The following is a 23,839-nucleotide window of genomic DNA, read 5'->3' as shown; positions in this document are numbered from 1 at the left end:
TACAATAAACTTGTGCTGGAAAAACATTGTAACTTTAAAAAACCGTATCCTAGGGCCACTGTATCCCGGGGTTCTACTGTACTTTTATTTGGTAAATTATCAATAGATTCTCTCTCTTTCTCTAAATATTATGTGTAGGAAAATCTCCAAGGATTTATTCTAACACACACAAATATTACAAACCTTTGGGATTATTTACATTTCTATTTTTCCATAAATTAGGATTATGTGTTTTATTTATGTACACATACTAGGGACCTACTGAGAAACACCTTATTTGAGAATTTTTTTTCGTATTTCTTTTTTTTGGGGGGGGGGTATTATTTTTCTTAATGTTACTTCTGATTATCATTATTTTACTGTGAAAAATATTTCTGCTTAACCAAATAAAGTCGTTGGATCGAAACAGTTTACAAATTTGCCTAAACAAATTTCTCCAAATCAATCGATTTCTGTCGAAAATTATCAACAGATAAACGAAAACATTAAAATATGGGAGATACTCCACCACTTTATCCTACCAGACACTTTCTTCCTTTTATTCCCCTTTCTCTCTCTAAAGATCTGCAACAAAGGGAATTGCAAAATCAAAATAAATATTGGATTAGGTGGGAGATTGCTTTCCGATATTATTGTAAGGTAAAATAGTAGCCGAATGGTCTCACAATTTTAGAATTGAAAATTGTGGTGGTGGCGTTTTTTTTTTCTTTTTTTTTAGCAGAGGAGTCAGCACTTATTAAGGCCCAGGGACCACTTGAGGATAAAGGTTAATGAGTGTACAATAATCAAAGGGAACATGGTGTCGTAATTGATAGTAGTGGAAAATTATCACCTTTTTTTTTTTTTTTTTTTTTTAAATGAGGGTGAAGGGGATGTACTCTTTAAAATTTTTAAATAGTTTTTTAGTGTAAAGAGAGGACATTTACCAACCACTTGATAAAAAAAAAGAAAAAACGACTGTGATGGAAAATTGCAGAGTTTGGCTTACTAAAAATTATGAGAACAAGTCTACACATTTTATCCAGATGAAATAGCTGGCGTACCTAGACCACCTTCAAACAGGTACAGATAGCAGATCTTGTTATTAGACCATAGCGGCCTTATTAAGAATCAAGGGTGCTGCAAAAAAGGTGGGCTCCCTTTACCATGCTAGAAAGTATATCACACCAGAGAGTATTCTATATCTTTACAAAGCCACAATTCACTCAGGCATGGAGTATTGCTGCCACATCTGGGCTGGTGCATCTACCACTAGTCTTAACTCTTAGATAGAGTCTAAACAAAGAGTCTCAAATCTATTAGGTCCTACAACTATTAACCAAGCTTCAACCTCTGTCCCATTGCCAAAATGTGCCTGTTAGAATGTGCTCTGATAAACTCTTAACATTTGTTCCCCTATCAACGTACATACTTGAAACTGGCACAAGTACCAAAATTCCACCCCTTTACTGTTAAGGTCCCTAGATTCTAGAAAGCCTTCTACTCAAATGGTTTCTTCCCTCAAACTGCTAGACTTTATAATTCCTTGCCTGTTTCCTGCTTCTCTCACTGTATTAACCTGCACGTTTAAATATAATGTGAACAGATATATTGCTGCTCAACTCTCCAGAGTCCCCTACTAAACATAATCCCAAATGGTAGTCCCTTATATTCAAAGTGGCAATGCTTTGTTTGAGGTAAAAAAAATTTTATAAAACTTCACCTATTATGAACGAAAGTGTTTCTTTTTTAATTTTTACCAAAAATTAGCCCAAACCTAACCCTAAACTAATTTTTAATTTTAGTTTGAAAAGTTGCTTTAGTTCAGTTCATATTATGTAGCAGGATCGGAACAAAATAATACATGTCTCGAAAAAAGATCTACACGCAGTGATCTCCAACTCAATTCGAAATATTTTCTAGATATTTTTTTTATAGTTAAATCATGTGTCTTAAATTGCATCCTGGGCAACGCTGGGACATGGGTCCTGCTAGTATTGAATAAAAATAAACAAATAGAAGAAATAAGAAAAATGTCATTAATCAAAAGAGGCACAATCAATCTTTTTTTTTTAATGTTATTTTTATATTATGCAAACATTTCTTTTGTTTTAAATATGTCCATCAGACCATAAACTCATGATTTTGAGATCATCAGTCAAAGAAAGCAATTAAGACTTAAAAGTGTTTGATTTGATAGCAAGGATGTTTTATGGGGGTTATCGTTTGCTTTTTACTTTTCGTTTGGCTTCTTTTATAAAAAGATTTTTAAAAATATTCAAATTTAAAATCGATTTCAGCATCATAAAAGGATTCGTTTAAAATTAAAATAACTATTTATAATATTGTATAAGGTTTCTGAATTTTTTAGATGAGGATTGATTACTTGGGATTCTTTGGACTACTGTTCTCATCTTGAGTGTTATTCTCATGTTTTCACAGTTGAAAGTTCAATCCTCAGTGTGGGCAATACTCAAAATACAAGGACTTCTACCCAGTCATGGATGATAGAACAAGAGGATGCTACTCGCATGGGTTAAATAAATGATTCCGTTAGAAATTCTGTGCAGATTTAGAAGTATAGGCGACTTCATGCCTGATCATATTGTGTCAGATGAAAACCTCAAAGTGAATTAAAAATGGTCCAGTTAGTAAACCGGATCTCCTGTTTTATAATAAGAAATAAACAAATTGGTATGAAAGAAAATATGTGAAACTTTTGTACATAATTTTAATTTTTTTTTTACATATATTTTACAAAAATAAGTTATAATTGATTAAATTTAGCATAAAGTAATAAAATGCTACGGTTTTACTGTTTATTGTTTATTTTGTTTTTTTTTAAATAGAATACAATGTAGTATCATAAAAATACATTACTTTATTAAATTGTTACTGATTTCTTTATATTTATTAAAAAAATAGAATACACCGTTTTATTTATTTTTAGTGATGAGACAATTCCAATATTTTTTCTGATTCCGATACAATCACCGATTCCTTACTAAATCCCCAATTCCAATTCTTAAAAAAATCTAAATATTTAACTATGAAGTGGTTATTTTTTATCCAATTATTGCAAAAAAAAAACAAGTTAAATGTGCAGATATTTTTTCAAGTGTAAAAAATACACTTGTAAGGAATGATCTATAGATCTTAGTTTTGCTATAAGTTGAAAAATCAATACATATTTATTATTTTATCACTGGAAGATTTTGCTTATAACAAAATTTAAAAAAAAAAATAGATAATTAAAAGAATTGTTTTTTTGGCATCACAAAATAGGTAGTAATTTTTCCAATTCCAATACCCCTAAAAGTTCTGATTTTTTCCAATTCCCGATTCTGATTAATCGTCCCAACAGTAATTATTATTTTATTTATTTTTTTTTAATAGAATACAATATTTTTTTCAAATTGAAAAAAATATTGTATTCTATTAAAATCTGATGCAGATTCCAAGTGATGCGAGGAACTAGTGCTAAAAATTCCTATTTTTGGCACAGTGGATAGAGGTTCCAAGTGAACAATTTCAATATTACCCAAAGCAGGCCAGAGGATTAGTTGGTCAAAACGTGGTGAGACAACAACAACTATGAGTCTCAAAACAGAAAGTTGTTTGAACAGGTAAATATGCACAAAAAAAAAAAAAAAAAAAGTATATTTTCTAGATATTTTTTTATAGTTAAATCATGTTTCTTAAATTGCATCCTGGGCAATGCTGGGACATGGGTCCTGCTAGTATTGAATAAAAATAAACAAATAGAAGAAATAAGAAAAATGTCATTAATCAAAGGAGGCACAAGTAATCTTTCTTTTTTTTTTTTTTATTTAACAAACCATTTCAATATCAAAAAATAAATTTATATAACTTACCATTCTTTTGTACATTCTAAAATTAATTTTTGATAAGATGCTGTAAACTGAAATTTCGAAGCAGATTTTCCTACTCTTTGCAACCGTTTCCAAACACTCATTTTGGTAGTTTAAGTCAATACTTCATTTGTAGATGATCTAGAATAAAAAGAGATAACAAAAACAAGAAATATAAATATGCATACACAAAGATATATCTTTTTTTAGTTTGCAATGAAAATAGAAAATTATGTTAAAACTAAGACAACAAAAAAAAAGGTGAAATTATATTTATTTACATTATTTTAGACTTTTTAGGCCATTAAATAAACAGGCAAAAGTTAAAGCCCATTGACAGAATAAGTGCTTTGTGCCAAATTGATGGTTGAATTTGATTAAATTTGTGCTCATTTTTGCATTAAACAACAATCCTTAATGGATACCATAATACTTAGCTGGCTGCACCTTATTGTAAAGGTCCATAAAAAATTTCAACCAGATTATTCCAGCAGTTTCTGAGATAAAGTGGTACGGACAAAGTCTAAAAAATAAAATATAAATTACTCAATACTACAAATTAGAAAATATATCTAATAGAGTCGACAATTTTTAAAGTCACAAATCAGCATTACACTGGATGCTATGTAATATATTGCTTGATTGCCTCTTAGAGGTATGAAACCTTGTGTAATGTTTGAACTATGAGATAAGCTGCAAATGTATTATATGCTAGAATGGTAAATAAAAAAAAAATTACCCATTTATGAACTGAAACTTTCATGTGTGTTACAGACATTGACGGTGTGAGGTTAAGAAAACAAACCTGCCATGCACATGTGTCAGAAAGAGATGCGTCATTGAATTCCTCCATGCAGAAACAAATTGAAGTGATCAACATTCACCGGCGCCTGTTGGACGTGTACAAAGCCAATGCAGTAAATGTCAGCACAGTTAAGAGATGAGGTTGCCAATTTCAACGTGGCGACAGAGATGTGAGTGACAATTACAATACAATATTTTAAAAGACTTTATCAGCTTTCTGGTTGTGTCTTGTGTAGTTTGTGTCTTTTAAGATGGAAACACATACCCACAGACATTTGTTCTTTATATATAACTAGCCTGGGTGTTTGGAGGTGTGTGTTGAGAAAAAATAAAAGTGGTAGTAAGCAGGCAGGCTCGAACCCGTACCACGAAGAACGAAAAGAACGGGAAAAAAAAATAAATAAATAAGTGATATCTTTGCCGTTGTGTCCATCGCCAAATTGAAAGTGGCAAAGGTTTAAATTAAGGCTAGTCAATCGAAAAGAGTGGATGACTTAAAAAAATATTAGTGAAAAAAGCGACCCCCTCCTTGTAGGGTGAAGGAATTAATGCTTTTGGCCAATTTCTCGATATTTGTCATCCAAAGGGTCAAGCGTCAAAACGATACCGATCTCGTGAAAATCCGTCGCCTCTGTCAAAAGTTTTAGACATACATACATACATACATTTAAGCAGACAGGTGAGATTTATATTATAGAAGGTGGAGAAGAAAGTTCTTGCAGAATTTTTAATTTTGATTTCAAGTAGTGTATTTTCAAATAAATTTTCATTATAAGACCTTTACTTTTTATATATCATCTTAAAAAGCGTTTTTCCCTCTATCTAATCATTTAAATTACAAGCGTTTTAAAACAATTTACAAGATGAAAGCAAATTCACACAATTTTCTTATTTAATACAAATTAGGCCGAGAAGCTGCTGAAATAGCTCAGGATACCAACGAAGCACTTGGCCCAGAAACCACCACTGAACACAAAACACAATGGTGGCTTAAGAAATTTTGTGGTGACAACAAGAGTCTTGAAGCTGATGAGCATAGTGGTCAGCCATCGGATGTTGACGATGACCAATTAAGAGTCTTAGTCAAAGCCAATCAATGCACAACTGTTCGAGAACTTGCTTTTGAATTAGACGTAATGTATACAACGATTTCCAACCACTTGAGAGAGATTCGAAAGACAAAAAAACTTGATAAATGGGTGCTTCACAAATCAAACAACAACCAAAAGAAGCCTGTTATGATGTGTCATCTTTCCTTCTTTTACACAACAAAATTTTCCGAAGCCAGAGTTGCATCAAAAGAAGGTCATACTGATTGTTTGGTGGTCTGTGACTGGTCTCATCCATTACAGTTTTTGAATGCAGTCGAAACCATTATGGCGGAGAAGTACTGTCAACAGATGGATGAAATGCATCAGAAACTTTAACAACATCCACCATTAGTCCACAGAAAAGGCCCAATTCTCCTCCACAACAATGCACGACCACACATTGTTCAACTGACCCTGCAGAAGTTGAATGAATTAAGATACGAAACTCTGCCTCATCCACCATACTCTTCAAACCTCTCACCAACCAACTATCACTTTTTCAAGCATCTCAACAACTTTCTGCATGAGAAATGCTTCAAAAACCTAAGCGATATCAAAAACGCCTTCAGCAACTGAAATCATCACCAGAACACAAGATTTCTACATTACTGGCATAAACACTCTTGTTTTGCGTTAGCAAAAGTGTGATGATTCTGATGGTGCTTATTTCAATCAATAAAATTTTGTTTGAGCCGAGATATGTTCATCTGAATTTAAAAGTTAAAAACCACAAAAACTTTCTTAACCTGATAATAAACTAGCATGGGTGTTGCCCAGGACAACATTGTACCACATTTCTATTAAAACTTCTATCTCTATACCTACTAATCCTTTCCTTCCTCTCTCTCCACTCTAGTTTTTCTTCTGGAGTCAACCCATTCCTCTCTATATAGACACACACACATACACTTTTATACATTCCTCAAGGAATAACTTGGCACAAGGGAAATAACTCTTGAAAAAATCAGTTACTTCCCTTTAATTAGTACATGAACTGGTTGGAAAACAGATGTCTTCGATGAATTCTGGTACAGATTTCATCAAAGAATGAATAATTTTTTTCTAAATTTTAAATATTGTTCATCCAGAGCAGTGTTGAAAAATTGTTGATGCATACTACCTGGAAAAAAAAAAAATTCTAAATTTTTACCTTCTCCTCTACTATTTCTGTGTCTGTTGATGAGTCCCCTTAAAAAAACAAACAAAAAAACAAGCATGAATACTAAAAATAATGTGGCTATGTTTTGTCCTAGGCAGTATTGAAAAAGAATATATCAGCATTGTAGGGGTGTCTTGTGTAGGTTTTGATTTTTAGATGGGCACACAAATACAAAGTAACTGCCCTTTATATAAACTATCTCTCCTATTATATAAAAGGAAGTATGTCTTTGTGACTGTGTGTTAGTGTGAGTTTGTTCCCTATGGACTCAAAAACAGTTGGGTCAATTTTTATGAAATTTTGCATAAAGATACTTTATGTGCCTGGCAGTGTTCATAGATAGGTTTTGTATCAGAATATTTCCAATAAGTATCGATAATCAAAATAATCTAATGAAAGAAGGAACAGGTCATTTTGACCAAAATTAACACCTTTTACAGCCTAACATCACAAGTGCATTTGAGAAATTTTATTACCACACAAGTCAAAGGGTCAAACATATAAAATCAGCAGTAGGTTCTTTGATATATCAGGGACACAACCGAAATGAATGTTTCTGTTTAGAGCAAGATTAAACCATGATACTTGACTTTTGCATTTTAAACTTAAGTTCAAGCCATTATATATGAAAAATAATTTTATATAATCAACGGTAGGTTCTCTACAGTGCAATATAAGCTACAATGAATCATGAACTTAATAACTGCAAGGAGGCACGTGAAGCTGCCTCCTGGTGCACTGTGATATGTCCCCAACTAGAGCAGGCAATCAAGTGATTTGATTGAAAAATTGACGATTCCATGGATTTCAATGACAATAAAAATATGGAAGGGTGAAACATTTGTTAATCATCATTAAATCCCGGGCAACGTCGGGTCTCCCTACTAGTAAATACTAATCTATATATATAAAAGCGAAAATGTATGTATGTATGTATGTACGCTTTTCCTCGATGTCCACAAAAGACTTCTTTCAGAGAAGCGCTCGCTCGCTCGCTTCACAACTTCTTAAAACTTTTTATATCATCTATAAATTGTAATATCTCACACTTAACCACGGAGCTCGCCTGTCTATTTAATTTTATTGACTTTCAAATGTTAATTATTCCATATTTCCCGCATCGGCACGCGTTACATTCGGTTTTCAGTACAAACAAAAAGCGAAACTCGACTCTAGTTACTGGCCGAAAGCCAGCGGTCTCTAGAGAGCTAAGTAACGTTTGGTCAATGTCGACTTCGTCATATCAGGTAGCTTTCATTTTGAGACGAGACGCTCCCCCTAATAAACAGGGAGCGGGTTTTTAAAAACAAACAAACCGATTTATTGACCTCATTAAAAACTGTCCGGCACAAAATGCTAACTGCTGAATACCTATCGCCGTCACGTCAATCAAAAATGCGCACCTGTTTTTTTTTGACACTTTACTATTTTCCAACTGCGCATCGTCAAGGCTTTTTTTTTCACGGGCACCTGTTTTTTTTTTCACACACACCTACAAACACCCGGGCAATGCCGGGTATCCCTCGCTAGTCTATATATATAAAAGCGAAAATGTATGTATGTATGTATGTATGTATGTTTGTGGGTCTGCTAAAAACTTTTGACCGACGGAACAAAAATTCACAAACTTGGTATCATATTAAAGCCCCACCCTCCGGACGAAAAATATTGAAAAATTAGCCCAAAAGGACTATCAGAAGTGCGTCAACTGATCGATCTTCTGCAGGGGGGGGGGGGGGAGTGACATTTTAATGTTAAACATTACATATTTTTAAATCGATTTTTAACTGCCCCCAAAAATACAGGCGCCAACTCTTCTACATAAAGTATATACGGGGCCGTTTATTTTGGGTCAATTTGTATTTAAAACCCGCTGAGTCATGTCACGTGATCTTGACGTCAGCAAGCTCTAATGGCAGTCTGAATTTAAAAATTGTTGTTATCGGTAAAATAAAAATTAACCCTCACACAAGCTAAACTATGAACTTCTACGCTATGAAAACGTTACCAAAGTTATTAGCACATTAAAAATACTTAGATATGATAGTTATATGAAAAATAACAAGCCAAAAATGTGAAGTAAAAAAAAAAATATGCTTACAAAAAATATTAACGATCAAAGTTTTTACAAAAAAAAACAGCCAGATGCCATTTTCTTTTTTAGTAACAGTCGAAGTGAGAGAGAGAGAGAGAGACGCAAACAGAGAGAGAGAGAGAGAAAGAAAAACATTAACTTTTTCACCCCGAAATCAACAATTTTCGACGGAGGGGAGGGGGTCAACAACGCATGCGTCAGATGATGTCATGACGTCGTGATCTGATTTACTTTAAATAGTTGAAAAACCGAACAAATTTCAGATGCGTCGGTTTAGCCCAGATAGTTAAGGCCTTGGTTCATTATCTAAACGTTTTGGGTTCGAATCGTGGTGTGAGATGAGTTTTTTTTTTCGATTTTTTATATTCAAATATTGAACCCTGTATTATTTAAGCCATTTTTCACGTAACGTTCGTTTTCCTGTTTTTTTTTTTTTTTTTTACTTCGCTTATTCTTAGCGACACCCAAAAGCACCCGAGTACCTACCTGTTTTTTTTTTTTACTTCGCTTATTCTTAGCGACACCCAAAAACACCCGGGTACCCACCGATTTTTAAAATTTTAATATCGAAACAGGCTTATTTAAGCCATTTTTCACATGTTCGTTTTCTGTTTTCATCGTTCGTTTGCCTTACATTAGTTTTTTTTGTGTTTTTTTTCAATGTTTTGATTACCCCCTCCCCTCGCTTAATTAAAACGTTTTCTTTTCTTACTTCGCTTATAACAATGCTTACATCGTAATCGTCGTCGTCGTAACGCTCGACGACTTTCAAACATCTTTCACTTATTCGCTTATAACAATGCTTCATTCTGGCTGGCCGATTTTATTTTCAAACTTCACCTCAGGGCTTCGGCTTCGATCCTACCCCCCCTGGTTTCTTTTTTATTTAACACCACACACACACACACACACACACACATACCAACACCCGGGCAACGCCGGGTACCCCTCGCTAGTCTATATATATAAAAGCGAAGATGTGTGTATGTATATATGTATGTTTGTATGTGTGTTTGTGTGTCCACTAAAAACTTTCGACAGACATGACGAAAATTCACAAACTCGGTATCATATTGAAGCTCCATCCTTCGCCCGAAAAATTGGCCAAAAACGTTAATTTTTTCACCCCGAAATCGACAATTTTCGACAGGGTGGAAGGGGCCAACAAAAACGGTCCTCTCCTGACGCGAGATGTCTTTTTTTTTTTCCGATTTTTTAAATTTAAATATTGAAGCAGGGTTATTTAAGCCATTTTTCACATACTTTTTTCTGTTTTTTTGTTTTTTTTACTTCGCTTATTCTTAGGTTTTCATTAACACCCCCGACCGACCACACACACCCAATAACACCCGGGTACTCACCGATTTTTTAAATTTTAATATCGAAACAGGCTTATTTAAGCCATTCTTCAAGTTTTTTTTTTTTTTTTGGTTTTTAGTTTTAACGTTCGTTTTTCTGTTTTCTTTTTTGTTTTCCAAATTTTTACATTTAACATCGTTCGTTTGCCTTATGTTAGTTTTTTTGTGTTTTTTGTTTTGATTACCCCACCCCGCTTTATTTTTCAGATAAGTTTTAACGTTCGTTTTTCTATTTTCTTTTTTTACTTCGCTTATTCTTAGGTTTTCATTAACAACCACACACACCTCCAAACACTCGGGCAACGCCGGGTAAATCCCCCCCCCCCCGCTAGTATTAAATAATTTAAAAGGGTTTATCTTAATTATTAATGATTTCTTATTGTTATAAGACTCTATCTGAAAGGCTACAGAGCACTTTGTGTGTGCAAGGTCTACTGTATTTGTTTGGATCTGTTTCAAGTTGATTTTCTCATAGAAATCCAAGAAACCAACATTGATATATTAAAAAAAAAGTGCACGAGTTGAAATTATTTAAAATATGTATGCTTAAAAAATATCCACAGTCCACACCCATTTCTGCAAGTCTTTATATATAAAATAGTAGCGTGTGTGTGTGTGTGTGTGCACAACTCTCCTACAGCCCACATCACTGGACCAATCATAACCAAACCTTGATGGTCCCCCACCCAGGAATGGTGCACACCATTTTTCAAGGTCAAAAGTGAAGGTCATAGCTTATATATATATATATATATATATATATATATATATATATATATATATATCCTCCTACAGCCCACACTACTGGACCAATCATGACCAAACCTGGTATGCTGATAGTCTAGGGATGGTGCACACTATTTTTCAATGTCAAGGTCATGGTCATATTTGGTGCTGCTTTTCATAAACTTCGCCATCTAGGGATGGTGCACACTAAGTTGGGGTATCTTTGCTATATCTTTGATAAAAATGTATTTGTGATATAAACAAATGTTCACCATTGAGATTCTTTGTAATTGTTTCAATTTTTATGTGTAACAATATATAAGTGTCAACTTTAATATAAATCATTTGCTTTAAAGAGGTACTTAAAAAAAAACACCTTAAGTAATAGCTGCTTTTACAACATCCACTAACTGCAAGGCTACCCATGAAGCGGGTACCCAAGCATACAGCAAATCCCATGTGAAGCCTAGGTATTTTTGCTAGTATGTAGATACATCGGTCTAGATTGGCAAAATTTTCACAAATATTAATTTACAAGCAAATATATGCACCATTCTGTCATATTTTTGCTAGCCTGGGAGGATGATATACTACGTTTGGTTTGGTTGTTTTACGGCATATCAACACTTTTTGGGTCATTTAATGCCGAATCCAGTTATTTTGGAAACAGTATTTATGTTGCATCAAGTTATTTTGTAGAAGGTTTTTATTCTTTAAGCTCTTTGTATCTTCAATCATTAGTTTGTTGTGTTTGGTTTGGTTGTTTTATAGTGGATTTTAGTGTTTCTGTTCTCTGCCCTGCAGAACATGAATGAGTTTTGCAATGGGAGAGGGAAAAGGGTTACAGTATTAATTTAAGGTACGTTTTAAGTTAGGAAATCAGTCAGGAAGTGGGGGGAGGTAGAAAAGAGAAAAGGGAAATGGGGAGAAGGAAAGGGGGAAAAAGGTGGGTTGTTTTTGTTTTTGATTTTGCAGAACATGATTACGTTTTGCAAAAGGAAGCAGAAAAACAAAAAGCATCAATTTTAGGTGCATTTCGTCTCAGGAAGCCAATATCTTCAGACAGCCTGATCTGGTAGCACCAGGATGATATACTACACTGACCCCCAAAAAGAGAAGGCAATCACAGAGTATGATATCATGATGAACGCCTCAACACTCCGCCCAAATGAGGAGTAATGCGTTAGAAGATGATGGCAACAAAATAGACAGTACACTACTTCCCCCTCCCAAAATAAAAAAAAAAAAAAACACACAGAGAAGATAATCATGAAAGGATGGTATCATAAAGAACAAACATATATTGTCACCAAAAGAGAAGGTAATACATGGGAGGACTGCCTAATAAAAGGAGAAAAAATGTGAACATGGTATCATAGCAACAAAGTAGATACTACAATATGCCGCTCCCCCAAAAAAGGTGAAGGTAGTTTCTGGGAAGAGTATTTCATGACAACAGAACCGAGAGTCCGAAAATACTCCTAAAAAAGGATGTAATACCTATGAAGATTACTCCCCCTCCTAAAAAAGGAAGGAGGTAATTCCTAAGAGGATTGTATTATAACAGAATCGATGCTACACTATCCACCCTCATTAAAAAATAATAATAGATTATATATATATATATATATATATATATATATATATATATATATATATATAATTTAAAAATGCTAAATTATAAAAACATTATGTTATGCTTCCTTGGTCAAGATCGAAGTCTAGTATCTGTTCTCAGCATCCCAGCAACATCAGACGTTTCACAATCAATGAAAGTATTTCATATATAAAACAAAAAAGTAACAATGCAAAATTACAAGTGTATGTATTAGAGATTATCAATTTATTAGAAGGCATTTATGAAATAAATACGCAAATTAAGAAGTCCAAATAATTGTTCATGGATATTTGCAGATTACTATATACAGTATTATTGGCTTTGCTCGGTCGTAAAATACGCTTAAATATATTTTACTTTGTTAAAATTTTGCATACATTATTATGGAGTCGTGATTTCAAAAGTTAAAAAAAAAAAAATTTTTTTTTTTTTTTAAGTATTTGGGGGTGCCATCAGCTAGAAGCGAAACTGGAAGCAAAACCAGCATTCAAAGTTGGTGACGTTACCACTGTACCAACGTGACACACATATGAACTGATTAAAAATATAAACTAAGATGAATGTGCAAAATGTAAAACAATTTTTTAAAAATTTTGATCTATTTTTAACCTCTTAAAAACTATTTCAACCGATTAAAGGCCCATAAAAGAACGACCCATAAAAAATCCAATCATTTGAGACTCTGCGACTTTTAGTTACGGAAGAGATAGAGTTTGAAAATATGGAGACAGACAGACATAGTGAGTTTTATAAATTAGATTAACATAAGATATTTTTCTATCAGACAAAACTATTGACAATAACAAAACATGAGAATGCAAAATTACAACTTCATATTAGAGAATATGAAATTGTTAGAAGTTGTTTATGAAATAAATATACAAATTAAGAGGATCAAATAATTGTTAGTGGCTATTTTAGCAGGGTACTATATTTATACAGTATTATTAGTCTAGCTGTAGCTTTGTTGCTTGCTATCAAACAGACACAACTCTAATCAGTTCTAGGAGGTCCATCCTCCCAGACCTTACCTTATCACCGAGAAGGGGTTAGTTTATTGCTAATTACCTGAGGTGCCCCTACCAGGAAATGCTGACTGAGCTGCCTAGGTATATTTTAGTAGACCAGAGTGTGCGTCGCCTGGTGCGATTGGTTTTTCAAAAGACCACACCTGACCTTGTGTCTCACCTCTTCGAGGGGAAGTAAATAAATATGCTGTATCATAGAATCAAATAAGCAAAACCCATTTTGATGTTTATGTAGTTATGGTGGATAAAAACAAGAAAACTTTTGCACTTATTCATTTAGATGTATAAAGGCATATATACAATTACACCCACTTTTTTCTCTTTTTTTTTTTTTTTTTTTTTTTTAATTTTCTGATCATTTTTGGAAGGGCATCCTACCAGACTATGCGTGCATACCTGTGTGAATGCAAGCATAATGGGCAAACATATAAATGCGCAAATAGATAAGTGCATATAAGCATATAAAGGATCCTCTCACCTTTTTTAACTTTCTTAAAGTTCAAGCTGGGGATGGGACATCCTACTGAATGCCAAACATTTACCTGCTAACTCATATATTCCAACCTAGAGATCATTTTAAGATTCCAACCGTCCATTTGAGTGCAATTGTTTGAATATCTCTTGCACTTGGTTCACTGGATATATTTATGTGCATATAAGTATGTATACGCAAACAATTAAGCCCATTCGTGTCTAATTGTGCATGTATGCATAATTAATCATATAAATGTATGTGGCATTTGAATGTGTATATGAAAGTAACTGCATTTTGATGTATATATAAGCATATCTCTTACATATTACTAGCCTGTGTTCCTGGCGTTGCTCGGGTGTTTGGAGGTGTGTGTTAGGCAATAAAAAAAAAAAGTGGTAATAGGCAGACAGGCTCAAACCTGTACCGCGAAGGAGGAAAAGAGCGTGTGAAAAAAACAAAAAAACAAAACAAACATGACCTCTAGTGGTGAAGGTTTAAACTAAGGTTAGTCAATCGAAAAGAGGGGATACCTTTCGAAAATATCGGCAAAAAAAACGGCCTCTTCTTGTAGAAAAGTGTTTGGTTGAGGGTGAAGGAATTGATGTTTTAGCCAATTTTTCGATATTTGTCGTCCGAAGAGTCGAGTTTCAAAGCGATACCGATCTCGTGAAAATCTGTCACCTCTGTGAAAAGTTTTAGGCAGACATAACATACATACATACATACATACATTTAAACAGACGGTGAGATTTATATTATATATATATATATATATATATATACATATATATATATATATATTATGTATATATATAAGTATAAAAACAATACATATGCCGCTCCCCAATTGGGGGTACCAAATTGGTCAAAGGGAAAATTATTCCCAACTCGCATTTAGGTAAAAATGCACTTTCGTATAAATAATTGAATTCATTCAAAAAGTATCACTAACAAAAACAAAAACAACATTATATATATATATATATATATATATATATATATATATATATACATACATATATATATATATACATACATATATATATATATATATATATATAAGTATATCTCATATATTATGTATCTATAAGTAGGCAAACATAAATGCACTTATACCTGTAAATATGCATCCTAAGTGTTCTGATATAACAAACCAAAAAATAAAACAAAAAGCAACTATCAAATATTAGAAAAAAAAAAAAAAAGCAAAGGTATGGGGCCCCCCTTCATGAGTGAAATATTTACTTTCACCATGATTAATTTTTGTGCAATTTTTTTTTTTTAAATCCAAGGCATGGTTCTTGAGAAAATGCAAATAAACGAACGGACGAACGATTTTGGAGCAATTTTACCCCTATAATAGCCTCTATGGGGGCAACCACAATTATCCCAGAAAATCCGTTCCAGCAAAAATTTACGTTCATCATCAGTAATGTTTGTGCAAAATTTCAAAAACAAATCTAAGGCGTGGTTATTGAGAAAAATGCAAACAAACAAACAAGCAAACGAACGAACAAACAAACAAGAGTGAATTATTAGGTCCAATCTTTCCAAATAATAGAAACACCTTTTTTTTTTTTTTCAATTTCTTATGACTTGGTTCTGGATACCAGATATTCACCTGTTATCTCATACATGCCAACCGAAAGATCTTTTTAAGATACTCACTCTACCTTTCAGTGCAATTATTTGAATCTTTCTTGCACTTGGTTCACCGTATATATTCACAAGGTAGTTTTTGAAATTCTTTTTCCGGTTGCCCCTATAATTACTGGAATGATGAAGATCTTCCTAAGATTCCAGTTTCTTTTCATGTCATGCATAAGACTTTGGCATTTCGTTAGTTTTTCCCTCTCAGCTTCTGTTTAACCCAGCATCATCGGGAACACTAACTTCTAAGATGGGGATGGGGCATGCTTCCGGATTCCAGCCATTTATCCATTACGTTATGCATTCCAACAGAGATCGTTTTAAGATTCTAAACGTTCAGTTAAGTGTTATTCTTTGTATCTTTCTTGCACTTGGTTAGTTGGGTATATTTATCAAGTAGTTCTTAAAATCTTTTTTTTTAAGTATCTTCATAAAGCTTCACATTACTTATGTAAAATGATTTTTCAAACTGCATTTTTTTGTCTTTTTCTTCGTTTTTGTTTTTAGTATTTTTCTTAAGTATTGATTTTTTTTAACTTTTGTTTATTGTTTTTTTTTTAAGTATTATTTATTGTTTTTTTTTTTTTTTTTTAAGTATCGTTTGATTATCTGTAAATGCGAAAACAGGTTCTTAAAACTCCCGAAAATAATGAATTGTATTATTATCTACAATTGATAGCTTAACAAAGACAAAAATAAAATTTAAAAAAAAAACTAAAATAAAATAATGATGCTTACTTTTAAGATTTTAGTATACATCTCGTTGCGTTCATTAAATTGTGATCCGTTACGCTCATCATGTGTACAACAGAATAACACTGCAATGATTCAGTCGTATATTGACTCGTGTTAAAGCACAATGAAACAACAGATTTTTTTTTCTACTTTTATTTACTGGCATGTACAGTTTAAGCATTCCTTAGTCTATTATTAATGGAATGCTGCCAATTGCAATGTGCAGTAGTATTATTATTACTATTATTATTATTATTATTATTATTATTATTATTATTATTATTATCATTATTACTATTATAATCATTATTATTATTATCATTACTATTATAATTATTATTATTATTAGAATCATTATTATTATTATTAGAATCATTATTATTATTATTATAATCATTATTATTAGTAGTAGTATTATTACTATTATAATCATTATTATCATTACTATTATAATCATTATTATCATTACTATTATAATCATTATTATCATTACTATTATAATCATTATTATCATTATTATTACTACTATTATTATTACTATCATTATTACTATTATAATCATTATTATTATTATTACTACTACTATTATAATCATTATTATTATTACTATTATAATCATCATTATTATTATTATTATTATTATAATCATTATTATTATTATTATTATTATTATAATCATTATTATTATTATCATTATAATCATTATTATTATTATTATTATTATTATTATTACTATTATAATCATTATTATTATCATTACTATTATTATCATTATTATTGGCTCACAAGGAGCTTTCACACAGGTCCCAAAGGATCTCTCCTTGAGAACAGCCTGTGGTGTTCCCTGGAAGCTGAGTGACACCAAGTCTCTCCAGATTTCCAGCACTCTTCACCTCTTTCGATATCATTTGCAAATGAATTTGCCTTATTGCAGCATCCACTTACCATTGATTTTTCGCTAGCAGTGGCCATTGGTCTCCACTGGAGCTTGAGTGGCAATTATTGCTATCATTAGTATCACTATCATTACTATTATCATTGCTATTATCATTATTACTATTATTACTAGTGGAGCCTGTGGAAATTCCACAGGGGACTCATATGTAATATACTGATGTTGGCATTCTGTAGATGTTCAGCATAAATGGCGACGCTCTGATATTATTGTACCTATTTACAATGCCTCCCCACGGGACAGGGTTAGACACCAGGGTCGTTTTTTAACGTGGAGAAAAGGTACAAAAATAAAAATTGTCTCAGTCGTGAATGCAGGACTGCTCCTTCACTGAAAGAGAACAAGAAATGGAAGTGCAGCATCTGAAGAACAGATGGTATTTATTTGCTCCCCCACTGAGCAAATTAGGCACAAGGCCGTTTTTAATGTGAGGTTAAAACCAGCTCCCCTAAAAGTAGGCAAAAAGGGGGCACTCTGGTTACTAAAAATAATAATTGTCCCAGTATAGAGGGTTTCCCCTCCATTGACTGGTACAAATTATCTTAAGTGCAGCATCTGAAGAACAGATACTACACTTTGATCTTGGCCAAAAGTCCAAGCTCTTTTGTTAAAACTACACAAGTATTTATCTAAGCCAGCAGGGAAGCCCGGCATTGCCTAGTTGTAAAGTATGCCTAAATATGATATTTTAATTTTTTGCAGATTTCGTATATATTATTATAGAGTTAATGTTCTATCGATTATTAGATATTATAAAGTTGCGATTTCAAAAATAAAAAAATATATCCACATCACTTGGGTAAATCAGCTTGAATCAAAACTGAAACCAAAATTTATGAAAAAAAAACAAAAAACATATATATCAGTTGAGTTCCTTCAGCTATAATCAAAACCAAAACTTATCAAAAATCCTTGGTAAAATTATTTATAAAAAATATATTACTGGAGTTCCTTTAATTATAATCAAAACTGAAACCAAAACTTAAGAATTCTTGGAAAAATCTATCTTATATATATATATATATATATATAAAAGGCAAAATGTGTGTGATCATTTTATGTATGTCTCGCAAAGGCTTTTTTCGCCACGATTCTCGGGGGGGGGGTACTATAGTTTAGAAGTATTTATATACGCCCTAGATAATAATATCTAGGATTTAGGAACGCGTGTAAATTTTTAGATTAGGTCCACCTCCACAATTTTCTTGTAAATGACGACTTTATAGGTTTTCGACTATGCTGAATACGGAAATCATATTGAAATTTTGCAGAAATAAGTAGTTATCGAGATATAAAAAGTTGTATTATGCATTGTATTCTTTGGCGGCCGTCTGTATTACGCACGTGCACGCGCACCATAAACAAATCTGCGTACGTAACAAAGATGGCCGCTAAAGAATACAATGCATAATACAACTTTTTATATCTCGATAACTACTTATTTCTGCAAAATTTCAATGCGATTTCCGTATTCAGCGTAGTCGAAAACCTAAAAAAAGTCGTCATTTAAAAGAAAATCATGGAGGTGGACCTATTTTACCCCCTCCACACACACATGCCTCTAAAAACCCGGGCAACGCCGGGTACCCCCACTAGTTATAAAAAAAATATATGATTTAAGTGCCATCAGCTATAATCGAAACCAAAACCAAAACTTATGAAGAATTCTTGGTAAAATTATTTATTACAAGAAATGAAAGTCCATCTATATATATAAAAGCAAAAATATGTGTATGTATGTTCGCTTTTTGTGTATGTCCAAGAAAGGTTTTTTTCCGGCGGATTCTCAAGGCCGTCGCTCGTTTTTAAAACTTTTTATATCACATCTAAATGATAATATCTACGATTTAATAACGGTGGTCGCCTCTCTATTTAATTTGCCCGACTTTGAAACGTTAATTATTCAACATTTCCGGATCGGCACGTGTTGCATTCGTTTTTCGGTATAAAAAAAAAGCGAAACTCGATTCGAATTACTGACTCATAGCCAGTGGTCTCTAGAAAGCTATGTAACGTTTGGTCAATGTTGGCTTCATCATATCAGGTGGTAGCTTTCATTTCGAGACGAGACACTCCCCCTAATAAACAGGGAGCTGGTTTTCCCCAAAGTTAGTTAAAAAACAAACAAACTGGCTTATTGACCTCATTAAAAACTGTCCCGCAGAAAATGTTAACTGCTGAATAGCTATTGCTTACGATCACCGCATGTGCATTAAGATTTTTCGTATAAAATAAATAAATAAAACACTGTCCCGCACTCAAAGTTTACATCAATAACTCGGCAAAAACGGGCACCTGTTTTTTTTACACTTTACTATTTTCCAACTGCGCGTCAAGGCTTTGTTTTTTTTTTTTAAAACAACCAACGATTTTTCTTTTCATTTACCCAAAAACACACACACCTACAAACACCCGGGCAACGCCGAGTACCCCCCACCCCGCTAGTCTATATATATAAAAGCGAAAATGTGTGTAAATATGTATGTTTGTATACGTGTTTGTATGTCTCGCAAAAACTTTCGACATGGTCACGGATTTTCACGAGATTGGTATCATTTTAAAGCTCGATCCTTCGCCCGACAAATATCGAATAAAAATTTCCGCCGACGGTCCCAGGGTCGTTACTATCGCTTAGAAATGTTTATATACCCCCTTGATAATATATAGGATCTGGGAACGCGGGTCGTGTCTAGATTTATTTACATCGACTTTTTTTATAAGATTCGCGCTATTTCGCTCTGTCGCTTGTTTGGCTTTTTAGTATAAATAAAGTGAAACTAAATTCAAACGGTACGTGTTCTTAGCTTTCAGCTTTTGATCAATGTGGAGTTTCTCCTTATATCAGACAATTGCTATTCGATTTGGACGATCCCCTTCAAATGGGAAGCTGCTTTCCCCCCACCCCACCATCATCTGGGGGAAGCGAAAACTAAAAATACTGCCACGTCGTCGTAACGCTCCCACGATGACCTCATTTAGCGTCTACCTGTCAATCAAACTTCTTTCATTCGCTTTATAAGCCTTAACTTAACACGCTAATCAATTACTCTCACTCGCAGTCGAGATGGTTAAGTGGTTGGCTTTTGTTTCCACCTCCACATCAAGACTTCTGGGTTCAATCCCGCCTCCCGACCAAAACTATTTTTTTTTCTTTTACACCTTTAAACACCTGGGTAACGTTTTTTTATTATTTCGCTTATTCTTTAGTTTACCCCCCCCCCACACACACACCATACACACAGCATTGTTATCTTAAGATTGCAGGTTCGATCCGACAGGTTTATTTATGCCATTTTTTTTCCGTTTTGGTTTTTCTGATTTTTTTAACATCGTCTTTTTTATAATATTTAAGCAGGGTTATTACTTATCCACCCCCCCCCATACACACACCTAAACACCCGGATAAGCCGTGGTGAAGGCAACCTTTCTAGGAGAAGCAAATCTCTGATTTAAAAAACCATAAAGCGGAAGACCAGTACCCACATTAAGCTGGTCTGCAGTTTAATTTGTTGCTGACTATCTTGCTCTTGCTTGTTGCTGGATCTCAACATTTTGAACTGAGAGAGAGACTTAGCTGTCGTACAAAGCTAAGACTCTGTAACATCATATTTGTATAGATACTCACTCAGACATTTGGGCTCATGGATTTTAAATGTCTGAGGGAGTGGCACTCGTCTGACAAGACGTTGCAATCATCATGTCTGCCTAAAACTTTTAACAGAGGCAACAGATTTTCACGAGATCAGTATCGTTCCCTCCGGACGACAAATATCGAAAAATTGGCTAAAAACATTAATTCCTTCACCCTCAACTGGGCACTTTTCTACAGGGAGGAGTCGCTTTTTTCACCGATATTTTTGAAAGTCATCCTCTCTTTTCAATTGACTAGCCTTAATTTAAACCTTCATCACTACCGGTTTGGTGATGGGCACAACAGCAAAGACATGTTCTTTTTTTTTCACATTCTTTTCCTTCTTCACGGTATGGGGCCGAGCCTGCCTACCTACTACCCCCCCCCCATTTTTTAATGCTAAACACACACACACACACCTCCAAACACTCGGGCAACGCCGGGCACCCAGACTAGTAACAATTAAATGACAGCCACTTGGATGTAAGCGTGACACACAAAATAAATAACACACACACGCTATCCTATTAATATATAGATGATGATGATTATGATGATGATGCTTTTTTGTACTCACTAGTTCTCATACAAGTCATCATCAGAAAATACGCTCTGATGACAACCGGCTCTGTTCCTTGGAATCTGAGTGACAACAAGTCTCCCCAGATTTCCTGTACTCTCCGCCTCTTTCAATAACCTTTGCAAACGAATTTACATAATCACAACAACGGTTTCAGTTTTCTTGATTCCATGTGGGATTCTGTCAATTTTTTGTTTTACTTCTATTGCAATTTTGATCAGTTAGCGTTTGTAGCTTATGCGAGTTAGTTTCCACCTTCAAGTTTTTTTGTTTTTTTTTTAAGATTTTAGCTTCTGTCTTCCCCTTAATTTCAATTTCTCCTTATCTTTTATCAGTTCCCTTTAGGACTGTTCCTACTGGTCCTACAATTACTGGTATTATATAATTTTTTTTATTTATGTTCCATATTCCTTTCAGTCTTCTGGCAAGTTGCATTTGTTTCGTTTTCCTGTCTCTTTGATCTTCATCCTGTGGTCTAGTGGGACAGCAAAATCTACAATCTAGCAGTTTCTTTTTTTCTTGTTAATTATGAGGTAATTATTGTACCTCCATGCCAAAAAGGATTTTATGATTTTCATTTTCCAATACTGTCTCCGGCTTGGGTTTGTACAATTTCTCTACAAGCATGCATGCAGTCGTTTGCAAAGCTACCAATGTACTGCTTTCCCCACACACTCGCACCTGCCCTTATATTTTTTTAGAGCTACTTTGCTGTATTCACTTATGTGGTTTAGCGTTTCATCTCTTTGTATTATTATTATTATTATTATTATTATTATTATTATTACTACTACTACTACTCACTAGGAGTTTTGACACAGGCCATCTTCAAAGATTTTTTTCTTGTAAAAAAAAAAAAAAAATATGTGGTGTTTCCTGGTGTCTGAGTGACAACTAGTCTCCCCAGATTTTTAGTACTCTCCAACTCTTAATAACATTTGCAAATGAATTTGCATTATCTCAACTGCCATTTACCATTGAGTTCTTGCTGGCAATGACCATTGCTCTTTACTGGAATTTAAGTGGCAATAAGCCTCCCCAATGTCCTAGCTCTTTTTGCATTCATCCAATGGAGGTCTAGTTAGTGCTTTCTCTCCTCAGTCTTTTCATCCTGTTTAACCCTTCGCGACGATTTGATGTGGTGCCAGTTAACGCCAACACTTTTTTGGGAGGGAGGGGGAACTTACAATTATTTGGTTTCACTTTTCTTTATTTCCTGTGGTGTTTTTTGTGTTTTATTTCTGTGGCAGTTTCTTTAAGTCCAGTTAGTGCCTGCTACTCATGTGCATTAGTCTCCGCATTTTAAAGGATTTTCTTTGATAGTTCAACAGTTTTATTTATTGCTATCCGTTATATCTTCTCAGCCATTCCTCTGATTCCTATATCTTCCATTCTTCTTTCAAAGTTTTCCGGTATTGTTCCTAGTGCTCCTACTATTATTGGTGTTATCTTGACTTTATTCATCTTCCATTATCCCCTTTTGCTCTCTGGCCAGTTCTGTGTATTTGTTCCGCTTCTCAATCGCCTTGATTTTCAGTCTGTGGTCTGCTGGAACGGTGAAATCTACGATCTTGATAAGTAACGGTCAAATTTATTAGTTTATGTCCAAATAATGTCTGGTAATAATGTTCCCATTCATTATACATAAAAATACATTTTACGATAATATTCTATGTTCTGGTTTTAAAAGTAACCGCTTTATTTCGTGGAACAGCAACTTCCAGAACAATAGCAAAAATTTATACTTTTATAATACACTTGTATATTTTCACTAAAAAAAGCTTTCCAATTAACAAAAAAAAAAAAAAAAAAAATTACACAAAAGAGGCTGTGAACAATGTAAGTAAAAGAGTGTTTAAGCACAAACAATTGGTCTTTTATTTATAACTAGCAGGGGGGCGGGGGGTGGGGGGCCGGCGTGGCCCGGGTGTTTGTAGGTGTGTGTGTTGGTGAGGGTGGGATCAAAACAACCCTGTTTTAAAAAAAAAACGTTGGCCGGGTGTTTGGAGGTGTAAAAGAAAAAAAAAAGTTTTAGTAGGAAAGTAGGCTTGAACCCCAAACCTTTGACGTGGAGGTGGAAACG

At 33.7% G+C, this 23,839-nt stretch overlaps 1 protein-coding gene across 7 annotated transcripts in view; it reads right to left on the bottom strand.

Moving 5' to 3' along the window:
* Nucleotides 1-23,839, bottom strand: part of LOC145268270 (EH domain-binding protein 1-like) — a 725,308-nt gene that overhangs the window by 617,982 nt on the left and 83,487 nt on the right. For all 7 annotated transcript variants that reach the window (XM_080123631.1, XM_080123633.1, XM_080123634.1 and 4 more), the window contains exon 2: nucleotides 3,855-3,992. In XM_080123631.1, coding sequence (XP_079979757.1) covers nucleotides 3,855-3,955 — 101 coding nt within the window. In that variant the 5' untranslated portion in view covers nucleotides 3,956-3,992. The remainder of the gene's footprint in view (nucleotides 1-3,854; nucleotides 3,993-23,839) is intronic.

This window comes from Euprymna scolopes, chromosome 43, assembly GCF_053919585.1.
Source record: "Euprymna scolopes isolate OS-2025 chromosome 43, ASM5391958v1, whole genome shotgun sequence".
NCBI lineage: Eukaryota > Metazoa > Mollusca > Cephalopoda > Sepiida > Sepiolidae > Euprymna > Euprymna scolopes.
The sequence above is the reverse complement of the archived record's forward strand: the minus strand, read 5'-3'. Positions and strand labels throughout refer to the sequence as shown.